General features: G+C 40.7%; 1 protein-coding gene across 2 annotated transcripts in view; it reads right to left on the bottom strand.

The window, feature by feature from the left end:
- FLT4 (fms related receptor tyrosine kinase 4) overlaps positions 1–24,957 on the bottom strand; it is a 226,158-nt gene that overhangs the window by 104,817 nt on the left and 96,384 nt on the right. For both annotated transcript variants that reach the window (XM_044281120.1, XM_044281119.1), the window contains exon 2: positions 13,151–13,247. In XM_044281120.1, the coding sequence (XP_044137055.1) occupies positions 13,151–13,247 (97 nt within the window). The remainder of the gene's footprint in view (positions 1–13,150; positions 13,248–24,957) is intronic.

The following is a 24,957-nucleotide window of genomic DNA, read 5'->3' on the forward strand; positions in this document are numbered from 1 at the left end:
TGTTCGGTACTTGCTCTACTGGACAATTTGCAATTCACTATTATATGCAATGTATTTTTCAGTTAGATCTGAGTTTTCAAAAGATCCTGCATGTGCTATGCTATGTCCAAATCTGGGTTGAGATTTCCAAAATGCAGTTCCGGATCTGTGATGCTGTGGATACCACCAGTGCCCAATGGACTTCATTGACTTGTATTCCATTGTTGTTTACATGGATATTGCTTTGAGGGGAAAATTAGTCCTATGTACAGTACTTCCTGAGCCTATAATGTAAATGTGAACATAGCCTTGGTGTTAGTCTTCACTGCAATTATAGGATTCTATTCATATACCAACACAATAAGGTTGAAAAGTGCAAAAGGTCCCTTTCAGATGAATAGAATCCTTCATCTGTGCTACAATGACATAAAATCAAATTTAAATAGTAAGAGCAATGAATTGGGATTATTTCCAATTATCAATGCTGCAACCGTAGCTACAATGTATAGTGGCCTCCTGGAGTCTCTGTTAAAGGGATTGTCCCATGAAAAAATATTCTACAGTTTTCAAAACAGCGCCTGGTTCTGAATACTTTTGTATTTCCTATGTAATTAAAAATTTACTATAGCCAATGGGTTATTCAATAAAATGTATCTGTATAGCGCCACCTGCAGTTGTTTTGTTCCCTTATTTCTCTGTCCTGCTCACTGAGATGGCCGCAGATGCTCAGTTTCGTCCTTCAACTGCCTCCTGAGCTGTGATAGGGAGAGCATGGACACGCCCCCTGAGCTGCAGCAGAATAGACACTCCCCTTGAGCTGCCAGCTTGATATAAACCTAGCAGGACAATGAATGAGGAGATCCCTGGATCCATGTCAGGTACAGGACTGGTTCTGGATTTGTTATAAAGAGGTTGTCATGTACTATATGATGTCTGATTTTAATTTTTTTTACATTAGTTATGTGATAACCCCTTTAAATATAATTATTTTCTTTTTGGGTTATTATTCTTTTTAACACTTTTCCAATGAATCACTTACTTTTCCATATCTACTATAGATTTTTATTGAGACTGACCATGCGTGTGTGCCACATATCTGCCAAGAACAGTTCACCGGTGGTCAGACCTCCCCTGGTCTTACTGTTATGGCATATTCAATGATCTGTCTGAAAATCCTTTTAAGATTCTCCAAAAGAGCTAAACTAACATTGCTTGAATATCCTTTATGGGAATGAGTGAAATCCCAATGATAATTACTACATTCCTGTGCTGTAGTCTTACTGGGGTGTGTTACTCCTTAGCTCGTGGTGGACTTGGCTTGTGTGAACCTCACAGCCTTTAACCTCTTCTTTTTTGCTCATTAAACTGTTTTGTATAGACATTTTATGGTATTATTCGGTTTATAGGAGAAGCTATATATTGTGCTGTAAGCATACGGTATAACGGCCACAGGTGGAAACCATTTATATCATTCTGCACATATGAAACCGAGCTGTTGCCAAGCAGTGATGCGTCCTCAGTAAGTATGAAAGATGGTTAAACCAACATTTGCTGGACATTAGATCAGATTCAGAGTAAAACTACATGGTGATAGATGTGGCCTCCAATGGCTACAATGGGTGTAAATGTAGAAATCATGATCAGACCCTGAGGTTTATCATTTAAACCAGTTCAAATATTAGAGGATAGTGATGAAATGCTGCTAGAACGAGTTACCGGTACATACGATGCTTAACTGAAGGTGATATATGCTGTTTTGTCATGTAGGGTGGTGGCATGTGATCATTGGTGGTTTCATAGATGGTCTGGACAGGGCTCGCAGTGATATTCTTTTATCCAAGGCTTGCAACCACCATAAATCTTAATATTAATTGTAAAGCAGTATTATTTAGACTTTGCATAGAACCTTTACTAGATTAATTTATGTAGGGAGTGGTTATTTGGCCAATGTATGGTATAATTTGAGTACCAGATGGGTGTAATTAGATTTGTGAGATCTTTTTGTGTGGCATCAGGTATAGCCTATGCAAATGGCCTTATTAAAATGGGTATTTCTGACTTTTGTAAACTGGTGATTTATCTTCAGGATAGGTCATCAGTATCTGGACCCCTGGTGATATGCTGTTTGAGGAAACAGCGTTCACAAGAGCTCCCGTGAGTGCCATGGCCTCTGTGCAATATATCCAGAGGATAGGTCACCAGTTAAAAAGCGGAAAACACCTCTACCCCATCCCGACATATGACGTAATAGTACGTCATGGCGGCAAGTGACTTGCCGCATTTTCACAGACTATTACGTCATGCAGGGGCGCGGCAGTCCCTGATAGCCGGGCCCCTGCTGTATCCGCTGGCATCAGCATTTGCATTTACAGACTGCGCTGCTGTGGCGGGGACCCGATGGGTGACAAGGCAGCCCGATGCTATGCACAGGCTGCCCAATGCCTTGCACATCATCGGGACCTGCCTTCTACAGGGGCTAAAGAGATCCAGCCTCAGGCTCGGTCTCCTAGGCAACCTGTTAGTGTATTACCCAGTGTAAAACACTAACAGGCAATGCATTACAATACAGAACATGGAGCTCTCAGAACATGGAAACACTAAAACTTAATTTTTTGTTTCAAAAATGCTATTATTGTGTTAAAGTGAAATAAATAAAAAAAGTATACATATTAGGTATTTCCGCATTTGTAACAACCAGCTCTAGAAAAATATCACATGACCTAACACCTTAGCTGAACACCGAAAAAAAAAACAGTGCGAAAAAAAAGCAATTTTTTGTCACCTTACATCACAAAAATTGCAACACCAAGCGATCAAAAAGGCGTATGCCCCCCCAAAATAGTACCAATTAAACTGTCACCTCATCCTGCAAAAATTAAGAACCTACCTAAGACAATGGGTCAAAAAAAAAAAAAGCTATGGCTCCCAGACTTTTGGTTTAAAAAATGCTATTATTGTGTAAAACAAATAAATAAGAAAAAGTATACATAAGTAATGCCACGTCCGTAACAATCTGCTCTATAAAAATGTCACATGACCTAACCCCTCAGGTGAACGCTGTAAAAATAAATAAATAAAAAAACTCTTCCTTCAAAAAACGAGCCCCAAGATAAAAAAATAAAATAAAATAAGGCGTTCAGAAAATGGAGACACAAAAACATAATTTTTTTTTCAAAAATGCTTTATTATGTAAAACTGAAACAAAGAAAGTAGACATATTTGATATTATTGCATCCGTAACAACCTGATCTATAAAAATAGCACATGATATACCCTGTAATATAAAGGTTATACAAAATAAAAAATAAAAACGGTGTCAAAACAGCCATTTTTTTTTTACCTTGCCTCACAAAAAATGTAATATAGAGCAATTAAAAATCATATGTATCCCAAAATAGTACCAAACTATAAACATATAAAACTAGCACATTATCCCCTAGTTTCCAAAATGGGGTCACTTTTTGGGAGTTTCTACTGTAAGGGTGCATCAGGGGGCTTCAAATGGGACATGGTGTCTAAAAACCAGTCCAGCAAAATCTGCCTTCCAAAAACCATATGGCGGGGGGCGTGGCTTGGCTGCTGAAGGCAATGGCCGCATAGAGGCGTAGCTCCTGCACCAGAGCGACATTTACACAGCGTAAAATCTCGTTTTACACAGCGTCACCTTGTTTTAATTGGTGACCCCACCACCCATGACCCTTCCTGATAACATGGGGAAGACAAAGAAGTCCCTGCCGAAGCTAAACAACGCGAATTTGGCCTTTTACTTCGAGAAGGGAAGAAATAAAGATGGCGGCGACTTACTGAGCAAGGAGGACTCTCCCGCTTCCGTCCACAGTGATTCTCCGGCACAATCGGTTAGATCGCTGTCTCCTCCATCTGCACCAAGCTCCCCGGTGTATCCGGAACCGGCTCTACCATCTCTTCCTCCTACTCCTGAGGGAACGGGATCCCCACCGCTACCAGAGGCAGAACTGCAATATGGCGCCCGGAACAACCAGACAGGGCAACCGCAACCCTTCGCAGAGTTCGAGAGGAGACAATCCTGAATATTCTCAGGTCAGTGATAAGGCTGCGGTAGAGAGTTCCTTACTGCATAACAATCAGGCAGATTCCTCTCTCTAACCTGCCAACCTCAGACAAGCCACCGACAGAGGCGACTTTAAAGCACATGCTGCTAGCACTAAAATCTGCTATACAGCAGGACATCGTCGCAGTGACCCATCCGATAACTGCAAGATTCCAAGAGATGGAAGATAGAGTCCTGCATGTAGAAACGAAAATGGGCGAGTTTGCCACTTCTCAAAATACTGTGATTGATGCTCACAATGATATGGTGGAGGAGGTTGAAGCCATTAAAAGGAAAATGGCAGACTTTGAGGATCGCGCACATACAAATAATATTAAAGTTTAGAGGCATCCCGGAAGATGTTCCCCCTAAAGATCTGGCTGCTTACATCAGGACTCTCTTCTGCAAGTTTTTACCAAAGCTAACGGAGCAGGACCTCATTATTGATAGGGCGCACAGGGTCCCTAAACCGAAACACCTAGGCCCTGACATACCGATAGACACTCTAGCGAGAGTCCATTTTTTCCATGTGAAAGAAGCCATAATGTTCGCTGCTAGGAAGGCTGGCACACTGCCTTCTCCTTTTCAGTCCGTGAAAATTTTTGCTGACCTATCGGCAGTGACTCTGAAACAAAGGCGTGATCTCCTGCCTATAACTGTCTCCTTACGTAATTCCAATGTTCAGTACCATTGGGGCTTCCCCCTGAAATTGCTAGTGAATAAAGATGAAAGTATGCATGTGATCCGCACCTTGGAAGAGGGCAAGAATCTACTTCGCGAATGGAGAATCCCACTATCTCATCCGGATACCAAGACTTCTGCTACCATGCCTGCAATTCCCCAAGAGTGGAAGCAAGTAAGCCGTGGAAGAAACCGGAAAACATGAAGGAACTCTTAGTTGCAGGTTAACAGTCTTCCATCGGCTACCCGCACCCATATGCGGGAAAGCTCTCTAACTTACGGATCTAATTGTGCAGGTCCCCGGGCCATAGCGGGCCTTATTGTTTATTGCATTAAAGTTTTTTTTTTTTCTTCTCTTTACTGCGATTCCATTATAGGTGCAGGTTCCTCCTTCCCGGCGTTGCAGATGTGTTAACCCATCTTTTGATCTGCGATCCTGACTACTTGTAAGAACTTTTGCCTCACTTGACCCTATTCGGGTTCAACTGTTCAGGTTGCTATGTTTTTGTTATTGTTATTGTCACTACAATGGCTATGTTATCCCATCCCGCTAACCTTTCTTATAGATTATCACTCATATTATGCTGGCTCTCTCGGACAATATCCTATCGCTATACAGCGGAATAATAATGCATTATGGGGGTTAAGATAGTATCTCTGAATGTCAGGGGGCTAAACTGTCCTCAAAAGAGGACATTTGTATGGAGGGAAGCATTATCTCTAAAAGCTGATATTCTATGTGTTCAGGAATCGCATCTTTTAAGTAGTGATGCCCATCGGATCAAACATCGTATGTTTCCCACCATCATCCACTCGCATCACTCCAAAAAAGCTAGAGGGGTTTTTATTGCAGTCAAAAATACCATCTCCTTTACACTGATATCCCATCAAGTGGACAAACATGGAATATTTGTCATTCTGGTCTGCTCAATCAACAATATTGTGTACACCTTGGTTAACATTTACACCCCCAACATGTGTCAAGTCTCATTCCTCCACAAAGTGATGAGACTGGTGCATTCTTGCAAGCAGGGTAAATTGATCCTATGTGGGGACTTTAATTCCGTTATTGACCCTTCCCTAGATTCTACGAATGCGTCTAGACGCTCTTCAGGAGATCTGGTGTCTTTTATCAACTCTGAGGGCCTTATAGATCCTTGGCGGGCTCAACATAGTTTAGAGAAAGACTACACATATTTTTCTCCGTTCCATGAATCTTACTCCCGTATAGACCTTTTTCTTGTCGAACCGTACTACGCTCTTCCATACAGTATAATCAGCAATTGGCCTTATTAGCAACTGTATTACCCTAGAAGATTAGCAACTGTATTACCCCATCAGTATTACCCTAGAAGACAAATATCAGACTAACACAGCCCCTGTGTGGAGAAACAACGCATTTCTATACACCCTCCCTTCTTGTCAGAAAGAAATTGTACAATCACTGCAGGAATACTTTCTATTTAATGTAGGTTCGGTCTCTGACTCTTTTGTAATATGGCAAGCCCACAAGGCCTGTATCCGTGGCCACCTTATTAAAATGAACCACATTGAGAAGAAAAAGAAGGAGCAAATAGCTAAAATACTATTAGAAAAAAATATCAAAACTAGAAAAGTTGAATAAACAGAAACCTTTCCCCCTTATCTAAAAAGAACTGAGAACTGAGAGAGATAAACTAAGATTAATACTACAACAAGACTACGAAAAAGGCCTACTTAGACTAAAATCTACCTACTACGCACAGGGCAATAAAGCTGGGCGATTATTAGCAAGACAACTTAAAATTCAGCAAGCTAAATCTAGGATCCCCTTTATAACCCATCCTCAAACCTGTGCAAAATTAATAGACCCTAGAGACATTGCTGAACAGTTTAGGCTGTTTTATTTGAATCTCTATAATCTTAGGGATACCACTTCCTTACCGGAGAATTATTCCTCTCTGGTTTCGGAATTTCTAGTGAAAGCAGATTTACCCTCACTCAGTAAAGCTCAACTGGAAGCTTTAAATGTTCCCCCTACTGAATTGGAGATTCAAAGATTGGTATCAGCACTACCTCTAGGAAAATCCCCTGGACCTGACGGCTTATCAAACGAATATTATAAACAGTTTTACTCTGTGCTATCACCTCATCTTTTGTCTATTTTTGAGCAGTGTATGTTGGGCAACCCATTTTCAACGGAAATGCTCCAAGCGTTGACTGTAACGATCCCCAAACCTGCCAAACCCACTGATGTACCGCAAAATGTCAGACCGATTTCTTTACTGAATTCGGATATCAAAATATTTGCAAAATTTTTGGCCAATGGATTTCCCCCTATTCTTCCATTGCTGGTAAGGGCAGACCAGACTGGTTTCCTTAAAGGACGCTTAGCCTCAGATAACATCCGTAGAGTTATGGACCTGTTCAATTATGCTGAGTCATATAAACGACCCCTGCTGGCGGTGGCATTGGACGCGGAGAAGGCGTTTGACTGCCCGCACTGGTCATTCGCCTTCTCTGTACAGGGAGTGCAGAATTATTAGGCAAGTTGTATTTTTGAGGATTAATTTTATTATTGAACAACAACCATGTTCTCAATGAACCCAAAAAACTCATTAATATCAAAGCTGAATATTTTTGGAAGTAGTTTTTAGTTTGTTTTTAGTTTTAGCTATTTTAGGGGGGGATATCTGTGTGTGCAGGTGACTATTACTGTGCATAATTATTAGGCAACTTAACAAAAATATACCCATTTAAATTATTTATTTTTACCAGTGAAACCAATATAACATCTCAACATTCACAAATATACATTTCTGACATTCAAAAACAAAACAAAAACAAATCAGTGACCAATATAGCCACCTTTCTTTGCAAGGACACTCAAAAGCCTGCCATCCATGGATTCTGTCAGTGTTTTGATCTGTTCACCATTAACATTGCGTGCAGCAGCAACCACAGCCTCCCAGACACTGTTCAGAGAGGTGTACTGTTTTCCCTCCTTGTAAATCTCACATTTGATGATGGACCACAGGTTCTCAATGGGGTTCAGATCAGGTGAACAAGGAGGCCATGTCATTAGATTTTCTTCTTTTATACCCTTTCTTGCCAGCCACGCTGTGGAGTACTTGGACGCGTGTGATGGAGCATTGTCCTGCATGAAAATCATGTTTTTCTTGAAGGATGCAGACTTCTTCCTGTACCACTGCTTGAAGAAGGTGTCTTCCAGAAACTGGCAGTAGGACTGGGAGTTGAGCTTGACTCCATCCTCAACCCGAAAAGGCCCCACAAGCTCATCTTTGATGATACCAGCCCAAACCAGTACTCCACCTTGCTGGCGTCTGAGTCGGACTGGAGCTCTCTGCCCTTTACCAATCCAGCCATGGGCCCATCCATCTGGCCCATCAAGACTCACTCTCATTTCATCAGTCCATAAAACCTTAGAAAAATCAGTCTTGAGATATTTCTTGGCCCAGTCTTGACGTTTCAGCTTGTGTGTCTTGTTCAGTGGTGGTCGTCTTTCAGCCTTTCTTACCTTGGCCATGTCTCTGAGTATTGCACACCTTGTGCTTTTGGGCACTCCAGTGATGTTGCAGCTCTGAAATATGGCCAAACTGGTGGCAAGTGGCATCTTGGCAGCTGCACGCTTGACTTTTCTCAGTTCATGGGCAGTTATTTTGCGCCTTGGTTTTTCCACACGCTTCTTGCGACCCTGTTGACTATTTTGAATGAAACGCTTGATTGTTCGATGATCACGCTTCAGAAGCTTTGCAATTTTAAGAGTGCTGCATCCCTCTGCAAGATATCTCACTATTTTTGACTTTTCTGAGCCTGTCAAGTCCTTCTTTTGACCCATTTTGCCAAAGGAAAGGAAGTTGCCTAATAATTATGCACACCTGATATAGGGTGTTGATGTCATTAGACCACACCCCTTCTCATTACAGAGATGCACATCACCTAATATGCTTAATTGGTAGTAGGCTTTCGAGCCTATACAGCTTGGAGTAAGACAACATGCATAAAGAGGATGATGTGGTCAAAATACTAATTTGCCTAATAATTCTGCACTCCCTGTATTAGAGGGAATAGGGTTTAGTGGTTGCATCCTGAATGCTATCTCTAGCCCATATTCCACCCCGACGGCTAAGGTCTTTGTGAACGGTGTGCTCTCCAATAGCTTTCAAATAACTAATGGATCCTGTCAGGGTTGCCCGTTATCGCCCCTCCTTTTTATTTTAGCTCTAGAACCCCTAGCACAACATATTAGACGTACAGCTGGGATTCGTGGATTTGTGGTAGGATCATCTACCCACACCATCTCCTTATACGCGGACAATATCATCCTCACCTTATCAAACCCAACAGAGTTCCTTGGCGTCGCATTAAAAGTTATATCTCACTTTGGATCACTATCATATTATAAAGTAAATGAAGCCAAGATGCAAGTTCTACCAAATAATATCCCCCTACCTGAAGTTAGGAAATTAAAAGCTCTTTATCCTCTAGATTGTAGACCTCAGAGCTTATGTATCTAGGCATTAAACTTACATGTCCCTCACCTTCTTTATATAAACAAAATTATGAACCCCTCCTGTCCACCCTAGCGCAGGATCTCAACTGTTTTTATATGAAGAACATATCTTGGGTTGGTAGAATAGCATCATTCCAGATGATGACTCTTCCAAAACTAATTTATGTCTTCCAAGCTGTTCCCATCCCCATCCCAGAATCCTTCTTTACAAGAACCCAAGCACTTTTGAATAAATTCCTGTGGAGATCTGGGCGCCCGCGAATTGCCATCACTCTGATGACTAGGCGGAGGGGAGCGGGAGGTCTGGGACTTCCTTCCATGAAAGATTATCATTGTGCAATTGACCTTTCATTCTTGAGAGAATGGTGGAGTAACTCTTCTTATAAACCTTGGCTTCAGATTGAATTAGAATCCATCGCAGGGAGCTCCTTAAGAGACTACCTAATTCAGATTCTATGGAACCCCAGACCTCCCAAACCCACTCTACTTACTGTGGCTTTTGCGGGATATGTGTGGCACAGATTTCACCATTCATATGGAGAGATAGCTGCCCTCCCGAGCAAGTTAATATCTACCCAGATACTAGAGGGAGGTTCTGATGGCCTGCACCTTTCCACCTGGCGTAAAGCGGGCATACTCACCCTGGATCAGATTGTTCAGGGAGGAGAGCTGCTTTCCATTTCAGGGATTCAAGGCAGTTTGCCCATTCCGCATAAAGATTTTTATAAAATATTTGAGAGTGAGACATTTTTACAATACATGTCTAAAAATACTACTGAGTCTAAACTCTGACATAATTAGGCTCTTCCAAAACCCTCTATTGCATAAAAAACTGTGCACTAGGCATCTAAATGACCTGTTTAACAACAAGGCAACGTTTGTGAAATCCAATCCTATTTTAAAATGGGAATCAGATGTGGGACGGGCTTATTCAGAGGAGGAGTGGTCTCGGGCCATAGGTTTTATGTCATCCAACTTCAAATGTGTCACACATTTTGAAGCAGGGGTGAAGAAGACCCTATTGAGGTGGTGCTTCACTCCAGATAGGCTGAACCAAATGTATCCGGGGGTGTCGGCTTGTTGCTGGAGAGACTGCGGAAACACGGGCACTCTCTACCACATTTTATGGTCCTGCCCTAAACTACATACCTATTGGCAACACATTTTTAGTTTAGTATCGCAATTTTCTGCTACCGTGGTCTCCCCCTCCCCGAAATTAGCTCTCCTGTTTATAGGTATTCATAATCTTCACTCTACCGACACAAACTTACTAGGGCATATACTTCTTAGTGCCAAATTGGTCATAATGAGACACTGGAAATCAGCAATACCACCCAGCATACATGAAGTTATACTTGCTGTAAATACTACATGTAGATATGAAAGGCGTCTCCCTCCTTCTATTATTGATCCTAGGAAGAGAGACAGAACTTGGGACCCGTGGGTAGCTCACTACCTTTACACTCCGGGATGAAATTTATCACACATGGTTTGTCGCCAGCCTAAGTGAAAATACCTTTTTAGCCCTGTTTCCCCTTTTGTTTTCTGTTCATTGATTCGATTTAAAATGATTAAGGATACATTGCTTCCACATCCAAAAGAAAAGAGTGACCGGCTGGTCTCCCCTTGGAAGCATTACACTTCAGTCGCACTTTATTTGTCATTGATAACATGTAGGAATATCTTGTATCTATGACATCTCTAATTAATATGCATATATGTATGATGCATGTCCTTCAGTTGTGCTAATTGGTATATTGTACATCTTATGAACATCTATGTGAAACTTAATAAAAAAGATTATTCACAAAAACCATATGGCGCTCCTTTTCTTCTGTGCCCTGTCGTGTGCTCTTACATCAGTTTACGACAAAATGTGGGGTGTTTTTGTAAAACGCAGAATCAGGATAATAAATCTTGAGTTTTGTTTGGCTGTTAACCCTCGATATGTTAAAGAAAAAAATGGATTCAAATAGAAAATTTGCCAAAAAAGTGAAATTTAGAAATTTCATCTCCATTTTCCTTTAATTTATGTGGAACACCTAAAGGGTTAACAAAGTTTGTAAAATCAGTTTTGAGTAACTTGAGGGGTGCAGTTTCTACAATGGGGTCATTTATGGGGGGTTTCCACTATGTAAGCCCCACAAAGTGACTTCAGACCTGAACTGGTCCTTAAAAAGTGTGTTTTAAAGAATTGCTTCTAAAATTCTAAGCCTTCTAACGTCCTAAAAAAATAATGTGACATTTACAAAATGATGGCAACATAAAGTAGACATATGGGGAATGTTAAGTAATAAATATTTTATGAGGTATCACTTTCTGTTTTAAAAGCAGAGAAATAAAAATGTTGAAAATTGGGTAAATTTGAGATATTTTCATAAATAAAGGTGAAATACATTGACTTAAATTTATGACTATCATGAAGTACAATGCGTCACAAGACAACTATCTAAGAATTGCTTGGATAAGTAAAAGTTTTCCAAAGTTATTACCACATAAAGTGGCACATGTTAGATTAGCAAAAAATGCCCTGGCAGGAGGTCGAAAACTGGCCCGGGGTAGAAGGGGTTAAAGTTCCATGTTTTTTTATCCTGCTATGGTACCTGTATCTCTGTATCTTTGTGTAAATCAAGCATTGCTTCTAGGGTAGAATGTAGATTTGGAGCAGTTACCAACCTGAATTTTCTTTATTCTGGACGGTTTACCCAAAAAATAACAGACTTTTTTTTGCCGACAAACTCAAAAACCACAAAGAATGATAAAGATTATAGTGTAGGTAATACATGTCTACAGGGACAGATTGGGAAGTTAAAGGGGTCGTGTCACTTCAGCAAGTAGCATTTATTATGTAGAGAAAGCTAATACAAGGCACTTACTACTGTTATATTGTTATAATGTACTATTGTTATTATCCATATTGCTTCCTTCTCTGGCTGGATTAATTTTTCCATCACATACTGTTTGTTTGCATGGTTATGACCATCCTGCAATCCAGCAGCGGTGGCCATGCTTGCACACTATAGAATAAAGCACCGGCCTCTCTGGTGGTCAGGACTGTGGGAGCTCACATAGGCTAGTGCTTTTTCCTATAGTGTGCAGGCATGGCTGCTGCTTTGCAGGGTGTTTGTAACCATGGAAACGAGCAGTGTATAATATGATGGAACAATGAATCCAGCCAGTAAAGGAAACAATATGGACAATCACAATACATTAGTAAGTGCCTTGTATTAACTTTCTCTACATCATAAATGCTATTTGCTGAAATGACACAACCCCTTTAATAACTAAAACTGCCCCCATGTTGTAGGTGGGTATAAATTGACAGAAGATGGTTCAAGATAAGTATATAGGGCCAGCATAAGTAGGTGGGTACTTACAATACTATAGTGCAGCACAAAATACCATTCCAGAAAAACCAAATACCACAGTGCACCACAAAAAACTGTTGCCCATTCAACTGTATGACTGTCCTGAGCATGGATTTACAGTAGAATTCAGAAGGGCCTCCATGGCCGTTGGCCAAGTGCATAAGTACCTGATGCTCCTACCTTAATACTGAGAGCATCAGACCATTATGTACCCAGAAGGTGACTGTGAAGAGGGCTCAGGCCTGTAGGGTCTATGGCCAGTCCGCCCCTGCATGTCTATAGTTCAATCTACTGAAAGCATTACTAGCATTTGCTGAGAACTGTAAAATGATAATTACAATCACAAGTACTACCAGTCACAGACATAACTATGTTCTCATGTACACTGGATAAAAGTGCCCTATTTTGACCGAATTTCTGGATGGTTGGTAACCGTAATATGGAGGCGTCATATGGCAGGGCATGGAGTGCCCATGAGACAGACTAGACAATAAACGGTATGATTTGAAACTCTCATTACGTTTGATGACACTCTCTTACCTGCAGGTGATAACTAGTGAGTCATTTGTGTTGATCACAAGTTCGTCAGTGGTGATGTCCAGAACAGGGGGGGTCATAGAATATCCACTCACAAGATCTAAAAAGTCAAAAACCAGAAGAGAATACACTTAAATAAACAGATCTCTAAAATCCAGGCTCTTGTTTCACATTTCAAATTAATTCTGCTAAATGAATGCGAAGTCTTCGCCATTTAGACGGAGTAACTACCCCCCGACTTCCATCTGTGTCAACATATTTAAGAAAGTCAAACAAAGTCCTCTTCATATTTAGGCAGAAATCCTGGAGAATGTTTAATGTCAAAAACCTACTGTGGCACAGGCCCTGGACTTCAGAATGAATGTAGATCCCACAGCTAATGACTCTTGTTTGAAAACGTAGAACACAGTGTATGTACATTTGTTTAGAGGGCGGGGGAGGGAATCATTTCATCCATCACATCTGATTGCAGTACTTAGAACAAGAGTCATTTACTAGTCTTCTAATTAAAGCATTGTTATTATTTCTTTCCCAAGTCTTCTTTGAAAATGTGTCGTTTATTGTGATTTTGGCTAAATGAAGCAAAAAAAAGCTTTTAACACCAGTCCAGCGCTTGTTTCTTTTGATGAAATGCAGAGACCTAAAGTAAATGTATGATGTATTTCCATGGAGGGGGCCAAATGCACATACAGTATATATGTACCTGCTGCTGCCTTCACAAATGTGAAGTTATACATTTTTTGAACCTTAAATGTAAGATCACCTATGGTTAAACTGTGGTCAATCCACAGTTTTAGTACTGTATATCTACTGTAAATATATAGGGAGTTTTGAAAGCAGAGTTCCCTGCTAAAAGGGTTTTCCAGGACTTTCATATTGCTGAAGATGACCTATGCTTAGGATGATATAAATCATATATATCAGATCTAACTCCAGGTATTCCTGCTGGATCACCTGTTTGCAGGAACCATGGTGCACCAGTACCATACACAGCTCCATACACTTTGTAGTGGGCACGCTTAGTTACTGCAGCTGAAAGGTGATGGTGCTTGGAGTCTGACATATTCATGACTTATCCTAAGGATAGGTTATCAGTATAAAAGTCCTGGAACAGCCCTTTTGCTATAACTGTTGGTTTTAGAGAAAGAACAATAGCTAGGATACCTATATACATCCCACCGGAAGATGTGATTCAGTGGGAATAACTTGGGTCGTCCTGGACAAGAACTGTACATAACATACGTACGCATCACCACAATCTGTACTCTAGCATTTTACACTGCCTATTTAAGGATACTTTCACACTGGCGTTTTGGCTTTCCGTTTGTGAGATCTGTTCAGGGCTCTCACAAGCGGTCCAAAAAGGATCAGTTTTGCCCTAATGCATTCTGAATGGAAAAGGGTTTTGGTGTCCGTCTGACGAAACTGAGCCAATGTAAGTCAATGGGGATGGATCCGTTTTCTATGACATAAAAGAAAACTGACTTTCAATGGCGTTCAAGACGAATCCGTCTTGGCTATGTTAAAGATAATACAAACTGATCCGTTTTGAACGGATGCATGTGGTTGTATTATCTGAATGGAGCTGTCTGTGCAGATCCTTGACGGATCGGCACCAAACACGAGTGTGAAAGTAGCCTAAACAATAAGGACGCCAAAAAAAGAATAGCCCCATGACCAAAAACGTTGTTCCGTTTTCCGTGATTTTCTGCGGACCCATTGACTTTCAATGGGTCAGTTGAAAACTCGGAAAATGCACCGTTGTTCATCCGCGTCCGTGATCCGTGTTTCCTGTCCGTCAAAAAAATATGACCTGTCCTATTTTTTTGACAGACAACGGTTCACGGACCCATTCAAGTCAATGGGTTCGTGAAAAAACACGAATGCACACAAGATTGTCATCCGCGTCAGTGATCCGTGTCCGTAGGCTACTTTCATAAAGACGGATCCAAAGAGCCGTCTGCATAAAAGATTTTTCAGAGCTGAGTTTTCACTTCGTGAAAACTCAGATCCAACAGTATATTCTAACACAGAGGCGTTCCCATAGTGATGGGGACGCTTCAAGTTAGAATATACTATAATTTAGAAATTTCATCTCCATTTTCCTTTAATTCTTGTGGAACACCTAACTTGAGGGGTGCAATTTCTACAATGGGGTCATTTATGGGGGTTTCCACTATGTAAGCCCCACAAAGTGACTTCAGACCTGAACTGGTCCTTAATAAGTGGGTTTTGAACATTTTCTTAGAAATTTTAAGAATTGCTTCTAAAATTCTAAGCCGTCCTAAAAAAATAAAATTACATTTCCAAAATGATAAAAATGAAGGTGAAATATATTGACTCAAATTTATGACTGTCATGAAATACAATGTGTCACAAGAAAACAATCTCAGAATGGCTTGGATCAATAAAAGTGTTCCAAAGCTATTACCACAGAAAGTGACACATGTCAGATTTGCAAAAAATGGCCTGGGCAGGAGGGTAAAAACTGGCCCGGGTTGGAAGGGGGTTAATGGCATTTCCGTAACTAGTAGAACACATTGACTGTGTTATGTAAAAAGATGACAGGGGAGCGTTGCTAAGGCTCAAAATGGGCTACTTTAGAGCTATTTTTCTAATAGAAATATATGATTTCAGCAATTAAAATACATTAAAAAAATGGTGAGCATCACTGCCCCTACACATTACATAAATAAAAATAGAATGGCAGTTACACTTTAAATTGTGGGGTGCTTTTTCTATTGTTACCCCTTGTGAAAATGAAAGATTTGGGGCAAAATCAACATTTTATTGGAAGAAATTAAAAGTTATTCTAAATTCTCTGAAATGTCAGTGACGTCCAAGTGTTCAGTACACCCTTGAAAAATTCCTTGAATGGTGTATTTTCCAAAATGAGGTTGGTTTTTGGTGGTTTCTATTATAGGGGTACCTTGTGGTTTGTCCAAATGCGACATAGCGCCCAAAAACTATTCCAGTAAAATCTGCACTGAAAAACCATATGACATTCCTCAGTTTTCAACCACATATGGTGTATTTATGTAAACTGCTGAATCGTGGAAATAAATATTGAAGTTTGTTTTGCTGTTACAGCAAAAATGGATTAAAATGGGAAATCATAAAAAAAATAAGGGGGGGATTTATAAAACTTTAATTTAATTCATGTGGAACACCTAAAGGGTTAACAAAGTTATTAAAACTCAGTTTTGAATTGTTTGAGGGGTGTTGTTTCTAAAATGGGTGAATTGATGGTGGTTTCTATTAGGTAAGCCTCACAAAATCACTTCAAAACTGAATTGGTCCTAAAAAAAAAAAAGTTTCAACATAAATTAGACATACATATTGTAAAACTTAATGATTAACTTATCTTCTGAGTTATCACTGTCACCTGGATCAAGCATAACCTACCAGGCATATAGCCTGGTAGGGCTGATGACACTGACCCTTTCTTTCTCATGTCCGCAGTCCGGTGTTGTAGAAAAGTAAACTTTACAATATGAGGCATTTAAGCACTTGGAGGCAGGCTAATGTCGCCTGAGCACTGCTTCAGCGATGCCCCGTTGCTTCCTACAGAAGTGAACGACGCAGGCGCGGGATTTCGGCAGCAATGTGGTGGACCGTGCCATCAATCAAGAGGATCGTGGCGGACAGAACAGGGGACCTGGGCGGGATAAAGGGTGAGTAGACGGAGCCTCTAGGTGCTGATTTTACCCCCACATAACATCTAGAGGCTCATTAGCATATTATAAAAGTATTATTTTTTTTACCAAAACGGCTGCAGGGAGAAAGGTAAAAAACATACTGTTATGTAGTGCTGACATTAGTACATCGCTAATGTCAGTCAGCTACATAACAGTATTTCTGGTGGTAGAAACCCTTTAAACAACTTCCCTAAATTCCAAGCAGGGCTCTGGAAAGTGCAGTCGTTTGGCACTTGTACCACAACTTTCCATGAGTCCTCTTAGCATGAAACAGCAACAGTTCCATGAAATAGTAACAGTTCTTCCCATCTGATATGTTTCCCTAAGGAAGCTTACATTTCCCATTATGCCTCTGGTTCTGCAGTGGCAGATGTTGGGATCTCATCACATTACACTTGCCCTGCTCTGAGTCCCATCTAAGTGCAGCAAGTGATAGATCAGTGACACAGCTTTCCTGCCTCCTGCTTGTGCTAGGATTCTCCATGTCAGGACTATGGTGGCAGGTTGGTTGGCTGCAGTTTGTTGTTCTGGCCTAGTAGTAGTCTGGGTAATGGGTGTCTTAGCCGTAGTCCCTTACCTCACAGCAATGTCTTTAATGCTGTTCACTCTGCTGTCTCTCTTTTCAAGGAGACACAATCAAGTTGATATGTGGAGAACCTCTCTTAGGAGCAGGAGCTCTGCAGTGTGCTTCCTCACTCCTCTGTGGTTACACAGGAACCCCCCTCCTGGCAGGAAGCAGGACCAGCCCACTCCAACCAAAATGGAAGGAACAGGGTGGTTAGCCCTGTTCCTTGCCAACCATTGCCATCCATTCCTTAATGAAAGTAACGGCCATACAATACATAACAATACATAGAATAACTATATACAATTGTAGTTCCCCCAGGTCTGGGGCATTACACTTTCATGGGATGACATATAGAGGAACAAAAACAGTGGAGCTTGATGGGGAGGGGAGGTCTTGGAGAACTACTAGGTGTGATGTTACAGATGATGATTAATTCCTATAGTTCATAGGAAGTCATCCACACAGGAGAGACGGACCTATCTATACAGGACAGTAAGCTCTGGACTGGTGGTCAGACTGGGATTAAAGGGTTCCAAAGATAAATGGATGCAACTGAGGTGGGATGAAGCAGAACACTGCTAAAATACTGATGGTATGTTAACGTTATATGTCCAAAATATGTTGCTGGAGTGCGGCTTTAAACGAACGACATATTCAACAAAAAGGGAAAGTTACAAACACTTCATTCCTGTTACCAGCAGTTTGACACTTGTGATATTAAAGAACTTGTCATTGACTAGTTAATGGCGGTGGCACAGGATTTTTGTGCCAAGAGGGTGACTTCATTTTATGGCACAGTATAAAAAAAAACTCTCCTAACTGGTGGTTTGGATTACATGTAAATTGCCTGGCAGTAACAACAGTGAGTTAATGGAGATTAATGAGGTTTTCAATCTCAGTCCGTCCACCTCCTGAACGTGGTGTTGTTTTTTAGACTAGATCCGAAGCTATGTGAAAGAAATAGAGAAAGCCTGTATAATTGTAAAGGGTACAGCGGGGAACAGCTTTGTTTTATGTTATGCCAAAGAGGTGCATTTTGAAACTTTACTATAAGGTTGGTATTAGTGTATTAGATACCATGTTACATGTTGTCTACTTGGTATCATTTGTGTACTATAAAGTGTCTTGTTAGGAGCTCATTTGCATCCCTTTCTTCCCAGAATTCCAGAGGAGCATGTATGGCCTATAAATCTCCTCACGCTGATTAAGGCGTTCTCTCCCCAAGGAGAGATAATACCCCCCCAAATCTTGACTTGGCCTCTCACCCTTTTAAACCAGTACTCTCTGCTCTGCACTGATGAGAAGCAATCACTCCGAAACAGCTGTCTGCAGATGAGGTGCTGGCTTATTTAATATCCAAGTCATCTCTTAAGGCCTCTTTAAAGGGTTGAACACTGACTTACAGGTTAGCTGCCTTACATCTGGTGACATTAGAGGCAGAGCTTGTTAACAGCTCATTTGCATCCCTTCCCTCCCAGAATTCCAAAGGAGCATGTATGGTCTATCAGTCTCCTTACACCGATTAAGGCGCTCTCTCCCCAAGGAGAGATAGTACCCACCAAATCATAAGCATATCATGCTCGGGAGATTCATTGTTTTTAGATCAAATGGATCTCAGCACAAATGAGAGGCAAGCCCAGTCCCAAATATTTTCTTAGGGAATGTTCCCCTCTCCTTTGTTTTTGAAGACTTAAAGGGAGAGCAAGTTACCTCAATCTGACTTTCTCAGCTGTATGATTCATGTGGCATTAATACCCTACTTAGTTAAATATTGAATCTATAGTATTACATACTGGTCATTCAAATGAATGGCTGATCATGTAATACAAAGATGACAGAGCAAGAACCACTCTATTTAGTGGAGCACCCTCTATGATTTTCTATAGGGCAGTCTACGTGAGAAATCCCCTTTGGCATATTGCCACTGCTTACAAAGGGAAGAATTCCAAAAATATATTAGGAAATTAAATTATATTTATTTTAAAGGTTTATTCCAGCACAATAATAACAATGTCAGCAGCTGCAGTTGGTGGTAATAGTACTTAGTTTACAGTGGCAATATCCCCTCTAGTGCTCCCTGGGCTATGCCCGTGAATGAAGGGTGCACTCTTTCATGGTACACCCTAATCTTTTTTGGTCTCATGCCTGATGTTAGGTGAGGTGCCCTTGATGTTAGGTGTTTGGCAGAGTGCAAGGCTGGAATCCAGCAGCCAGCAGATGAAAGAGACAGTAACCAGACCTAATAACCACATGTGCAATTCTGTTCTCATTAACTCTTTCTGCAATTCCCAGGCTGAGGTCTTGCCTGCAGCTCTGCTCAACTCACACTCACTAACCAGGGGATGGGCTAAGTCAGGGCTGGCCAACCTGCGGCTCTCCAGCTGTTGTAAAACTACAATTCCCACCATGCCCTGCTGTAGGCTAATAGCTGTAGGCTGTCTGGGCATGCTTGGAGTTGTAGTTTTGCAACAGCTGGAGAGCCACAGGTTGGCCATCCCTGGGTTAAGTCCATCACTCTGGTAATTAAAGCAAGTCTGCCAGTGTTAAATATATATCCCCATACATTGTCATTAGGTGTACATAGATTGAATGCTTCAACTGTAAATCACAACATTTAACTCTGTGACATTAAATCAACCCTTTGCACTGTTCTTGTGGGGCACTGCATGTCCCATGGTCTGCATATGGTTATAAAAATAAGCCATCTTATACTTACCCTGCTGATCCACTGCCAATGCTGTTCCAAGGGTGTCCATATCCTCCCCTCCTGCTCCTATTATCTACACTGTAGAAAATTATGGGGCATGCTGCTCAGCCAATCACCAGTTGAGGCCGCTCATTCCGGCAGCCAGTGATTGACTGCGGGGCATTCCCTGCCATTTCCTACTGTGTCAAAAACAGGAACAGGAACTGGAACACAATGGAGATCCAAGCGCTATCTGACTTGTAGCAGCCAGGGATAGATGAAGATGAATCTAAGATTTGTTTTTTTATCCATTTGCCGACCAAAGAACATTATCTAAGATAAAACTCCTTTACCTCATCTCTACATGGTCACACCATTTTGTTTTGCTGTCAGGTAGCTTTGGCTAATAGGTGGCTGCTGCGGTAGTGACACCGAATTAGGTGAACACCCTAAAAGCATATTTGAAAAGGAGTTTCCAAAATCCTTTTCCAGTAATGACTCACTTAATAAAATGGCAGGCAGAATAATCCCTGACATACATGGAGTTCATGATAATGGATGTCATGTTGCCATGATTTTTGACTGCTTCTATCACCAATGGGCCATAGAACGGAAGCCAGCTACACTGATATTTAGTAATATAGGTCACTGGAGTATAGTGAGATTCGAGACAAAGAGATGCAATGAGAGAGATGCTGTATTATGCTGTATACTATGAATATACATATTTAATTCCCATTATTTAGAGATTCATAGTTAATGTTGCCTTATCCACAGACGGTAATAATGTAGAAGTAGAGTACACACATTAAGCATTACATTTGAACGCAGTATTGGGGATTATTGAAGTTCTTCTCATAGTTACCCACAAAAATGTTCGCTGTCATCATGAAAATATTTCTGATTTTTTGCAAAACCACTTGCAACACAAACCATACAAGGGAATTCTTTTGGCCACCTAGCTAGATTAGGTTTCTCCATCTTAAGAGTGTAGAAATCACCTTTTCTAAACAAAACCTGGGATCCAGTTTTGGTGTTATGACTTTAAAGGACATTAGGAAATCATTATTCGATAAGATCAGTAATATGGAAACTGGTTTTAAGATAATGGGAAGATAATTATCTGCGGCTCAAAGAGTGATGTATGCATGTCTATATGTAGAAGGACTGGGGCATAGTGGGATAATGACACTAATATGAATATACTTGTGCAATGGAGTCAAATGAACCAGACAAGCAGTAACTGCAACTGAGACTGTGAGGAGAATTCTTAATGTTTTGGTCGCACATAGATATTTATGAAGTACCCGGATTACGCAAATTGTATGTGTAGTCCGTATAGTTGTGCATTGAGGTGGAGACTCATTGGGTCACATTTACTAATGTGATTGTGACCGTGTCATAAATAGTGCCAGAATCTCGTTTTAGAAAAATCCACTGATCCGACTTGTCAAAGGGGAGTGGCTTACTGGGCAGGAGGTGTGGCCAAATGTGCAACAATTGAGTCAAAGTAGCAACTCAGAAAGTAAACCAACAAATAGGTGGTATAAAGTTAGATATGTGCACCTAATTATGCACCAATTTTATTGTCCATCGCGGCACATCTTTAGACTGTGTATGCTACATATGTCTACATTTTAGACAAGATTAGTAAATTTGTCCCATTGACACCACACAAAAATTTTGGATTTTAGTTTGGTTATATTATATTTATTATGGTATTTCCATTCAGTTAAAGAACAAAGAAGAGGAGCTGTCCTTTCTGCTGCAGCTCTCTCCCTGTGACTGCCATAGCTTCTACTAGAATATATAGCTGGTGACAGTTGAAGATTTAAACTGAGCACATTTGACCACCTCAGTGAGCTAGGCGGAGAAATAAAGAAAAGAACAAACAGCAGGTGGCGCTATACAGATACTTTTTATTTAGTAGCTCAGTGGCTATACTATATTTTTAATTTAATTACTATACTGGCTATACTATATTTTTTTTAATTACATGCAATTACAAAAGTATTCAGATCCGGGGGCTGGTTTGAAAAACTTTAATGTATCAGTGAAGGTTCACCAACGATGCTTATCTGCATTTCTGTGGCTCTCACTTGCATTTTTATCAGAAAAAGCTGCAATGGATTCCAAAGAGGGGAGAATAAAACTCCCCATAGGGCTGTGATGTCTAGAGGGGAACAAAACAAAGGGTCCTTTTTGTTTTATCGACAGAATTTTTAATCCTTCATTTGATTATTCCCATCCATGATTATCTCCTAATTAACAGACCTAAACAATCGGTGAGCTATTACATTTCCGCCTTCACAGTAGAAGTGATGAAAACTGTGTTGACATGAAATACACAATAACTTAACATCTCTTGTATAGAAACACATGAAACTACAATTGGAGTTTATATATCTTCCACACCCAATATAACATCTGCTTGCTAGTTATATAGTCACAATATAGACAATAGACCTTTCAGGTATGCTAACATGGCCACATTACAGTTCTGTGCAACCTCCAAGTTGTATGGAGAAAGCTCTATGTAGGAATGCATGATTTTGATAACGTGGTGTGGCAAATATGTGGGTGCCAGTGGAACCTCTGCAGAGTGCAGCGAGCGCTGTGCAGGGAGGAGAGAATACTTACCTTTTCATCCACCACTGTGTCTGAAGCCGCCAGCACCTCTACTTCTGGTGGAGCCAGTAGCTTCACAGACAGAGCAGGAGCACAGCTGTTGGCATGATGGAAAGGTAAGTATCCTCATCCTTCATGTGCAGCGCTCGCTCCCCTCTAGAGGCTCCACTGCCACCATTGATTGCAGACATAAAAACTACAGCACTTTATCAGAATGATGAATTCTTAGGGGATTGTATGATAACAACAGAACACACTGTCACCAGTAGCTGGATATAACATATAAACACTGGACCACCAATGACTAAGAGAGCCACAGTGCAGGCACAAGAAGTCAGGGCTGTTAACCCTGTCAATCAAAGGAGAGGGGGAGTGTAGAGAGCACAGGAGCATAGCAGTAGGTGTGTTCCAAGAGCTAAGCCAACCCCTTGGTGCTCAAACTGCTTTATTTGCATAAAGATAAAAGTAATGATATTTCAGTAGCTGTGCAAGCCATAAAGAAAAGAAAGATAGTGTTTTAATCAGCAGGATCAATCCTACCAGGCAATATGCCTGGTTTAATAGGGTTGATCATTCTGGCAGAGGCAGTTTAATCAATGTGGGCAGATATGTCTCTAACGGCAGAGAGGACTAAAGCACACTAAGTAGTTAATCAAACGAAAGCAAGAACAGATAATTAATACTGGAAAAATACACATGAAAAACAATAGTAACGATCCAAGCCTCAGACTTGAAAGTGAGAGAAGAAGGGCCCGCATTCTTGTACAAGTTCCATAAGCATTAAGTAATCATCCAAGACCCTTCTATCCCAAGTCAAACAGAATACTAACTACTATTTGTTAAAGATGACCTCGGAGGACAAGCAAAAATATGTGCCCTGCGGATAGAAAACTAAATGAAAGCATTTCTAGTGAAATCCCTCTCCAATGTAAGAACATTTATTAAAGCAAAATATTTGTAAATCCTCAGGTGCAAGTTGGTCAAGACACAGGTATCCAGCATACCCCCTCCTCATCCAGGATGGATGCAATTTGCAAGGTAGGGTTATTGAAAGGTAAAAGCATACACAGAATAGTAACTGTAGTGCTGTGATACCATATATGTTTATAAAACTACTAATATAATGCAATAATCTACAGAGTTCCTGGAAATCTCTACCATTAAATCCATTACAGAATTTCAATATTCAAATGTATATACAGTATATATTTAAAGGGTTCTCATGGAATTAAGAACATGAAAATACTTAAATAGTATTTTATGATAAATATATTCCCAAATACCTTTCATTAGTTATAATGGCTCGTTTTGTCTGGGGAGCAATCATTAAGAGACCGCTGTCGCTGTCCTATTAGTACACACAAAACCTGTCCTAATTACTCTGAAGGACAAGTTACTTCATAGCACTGAGCTAAAGAGCTGCCTCATCCTCCTCTCTGCACTACTTGTCAGGGATTATGATCCTGAATAAAGCTAAGATCTTCAACTGAATCTCTGTAAGAATGAGTCCATGAGGAGACATGAAGTACAGGAAGGAGGTGGGGGTAACGAGCAGCAGCACTTATATACAGTCTCCATTACCACAGCCCACAGTCTGTCCTGCCCATCCTCTTTGTACTTCATGTTTCCTCATGAACTCAATTCCCACAGAGATTCAGCTGCACATTTTATCATCTGTATTCAGGATCATAACCCTTGACAGGTCGAGCAGAGATGGGGCAGCTCTTTAGCTCAGTTTTGTGAAGTACTGTACCTTGTGCTCCTGTATGATTAGGACAGGTTTTGTGTGTACTAATTATGATTGGTCCCTAGACAACATGAGCCATTATAAATAATGAAAGTTATTTGGGAATATATTAATTATAAAGTAATATTTAAAGGGAACCTGTCATGTGGATATTTGATTATAATCTAACTAATTATATACAATCATTAACTACTAAAAAGTGCCTTAGATGTATTCACTTACTGGTGTGACAGATGGTTACCTCATAATATACTGTACACACAAAGATGCCGCACGCAAATGAGCTGATTTGAGTCCAGCGTGATGTCATTGAGTCCAGCGTATATTTAATTCAGATCTATAGCCACTCCCCTGCCCACCTGCTGCTAATTCATATGGAAAATAACTGTCAATCAGCAGCAGGTGGGCGGGGAGAGTCAGGAGCTCATAAATATTCAGGACTCATCATTATCAGCTGGAGCTTTTCAATACAAGATGTTGGCA

Source organism: Bufo gargarizans, chromosome 2 (genome assembly GCF_014858855.1).
Source record: "Bufo gargarizans isolate SCDJY-AF-19 chromosome 2, ASM1485885v1, whole genome shotgun sequence".
NCBI classification, from domain to species: domain Eukaryota; kingdom Metazoa; phylum Chordata; class Amphibia; order Anura; family Bufonidae; genus Bufo; species Bufo gargarizans.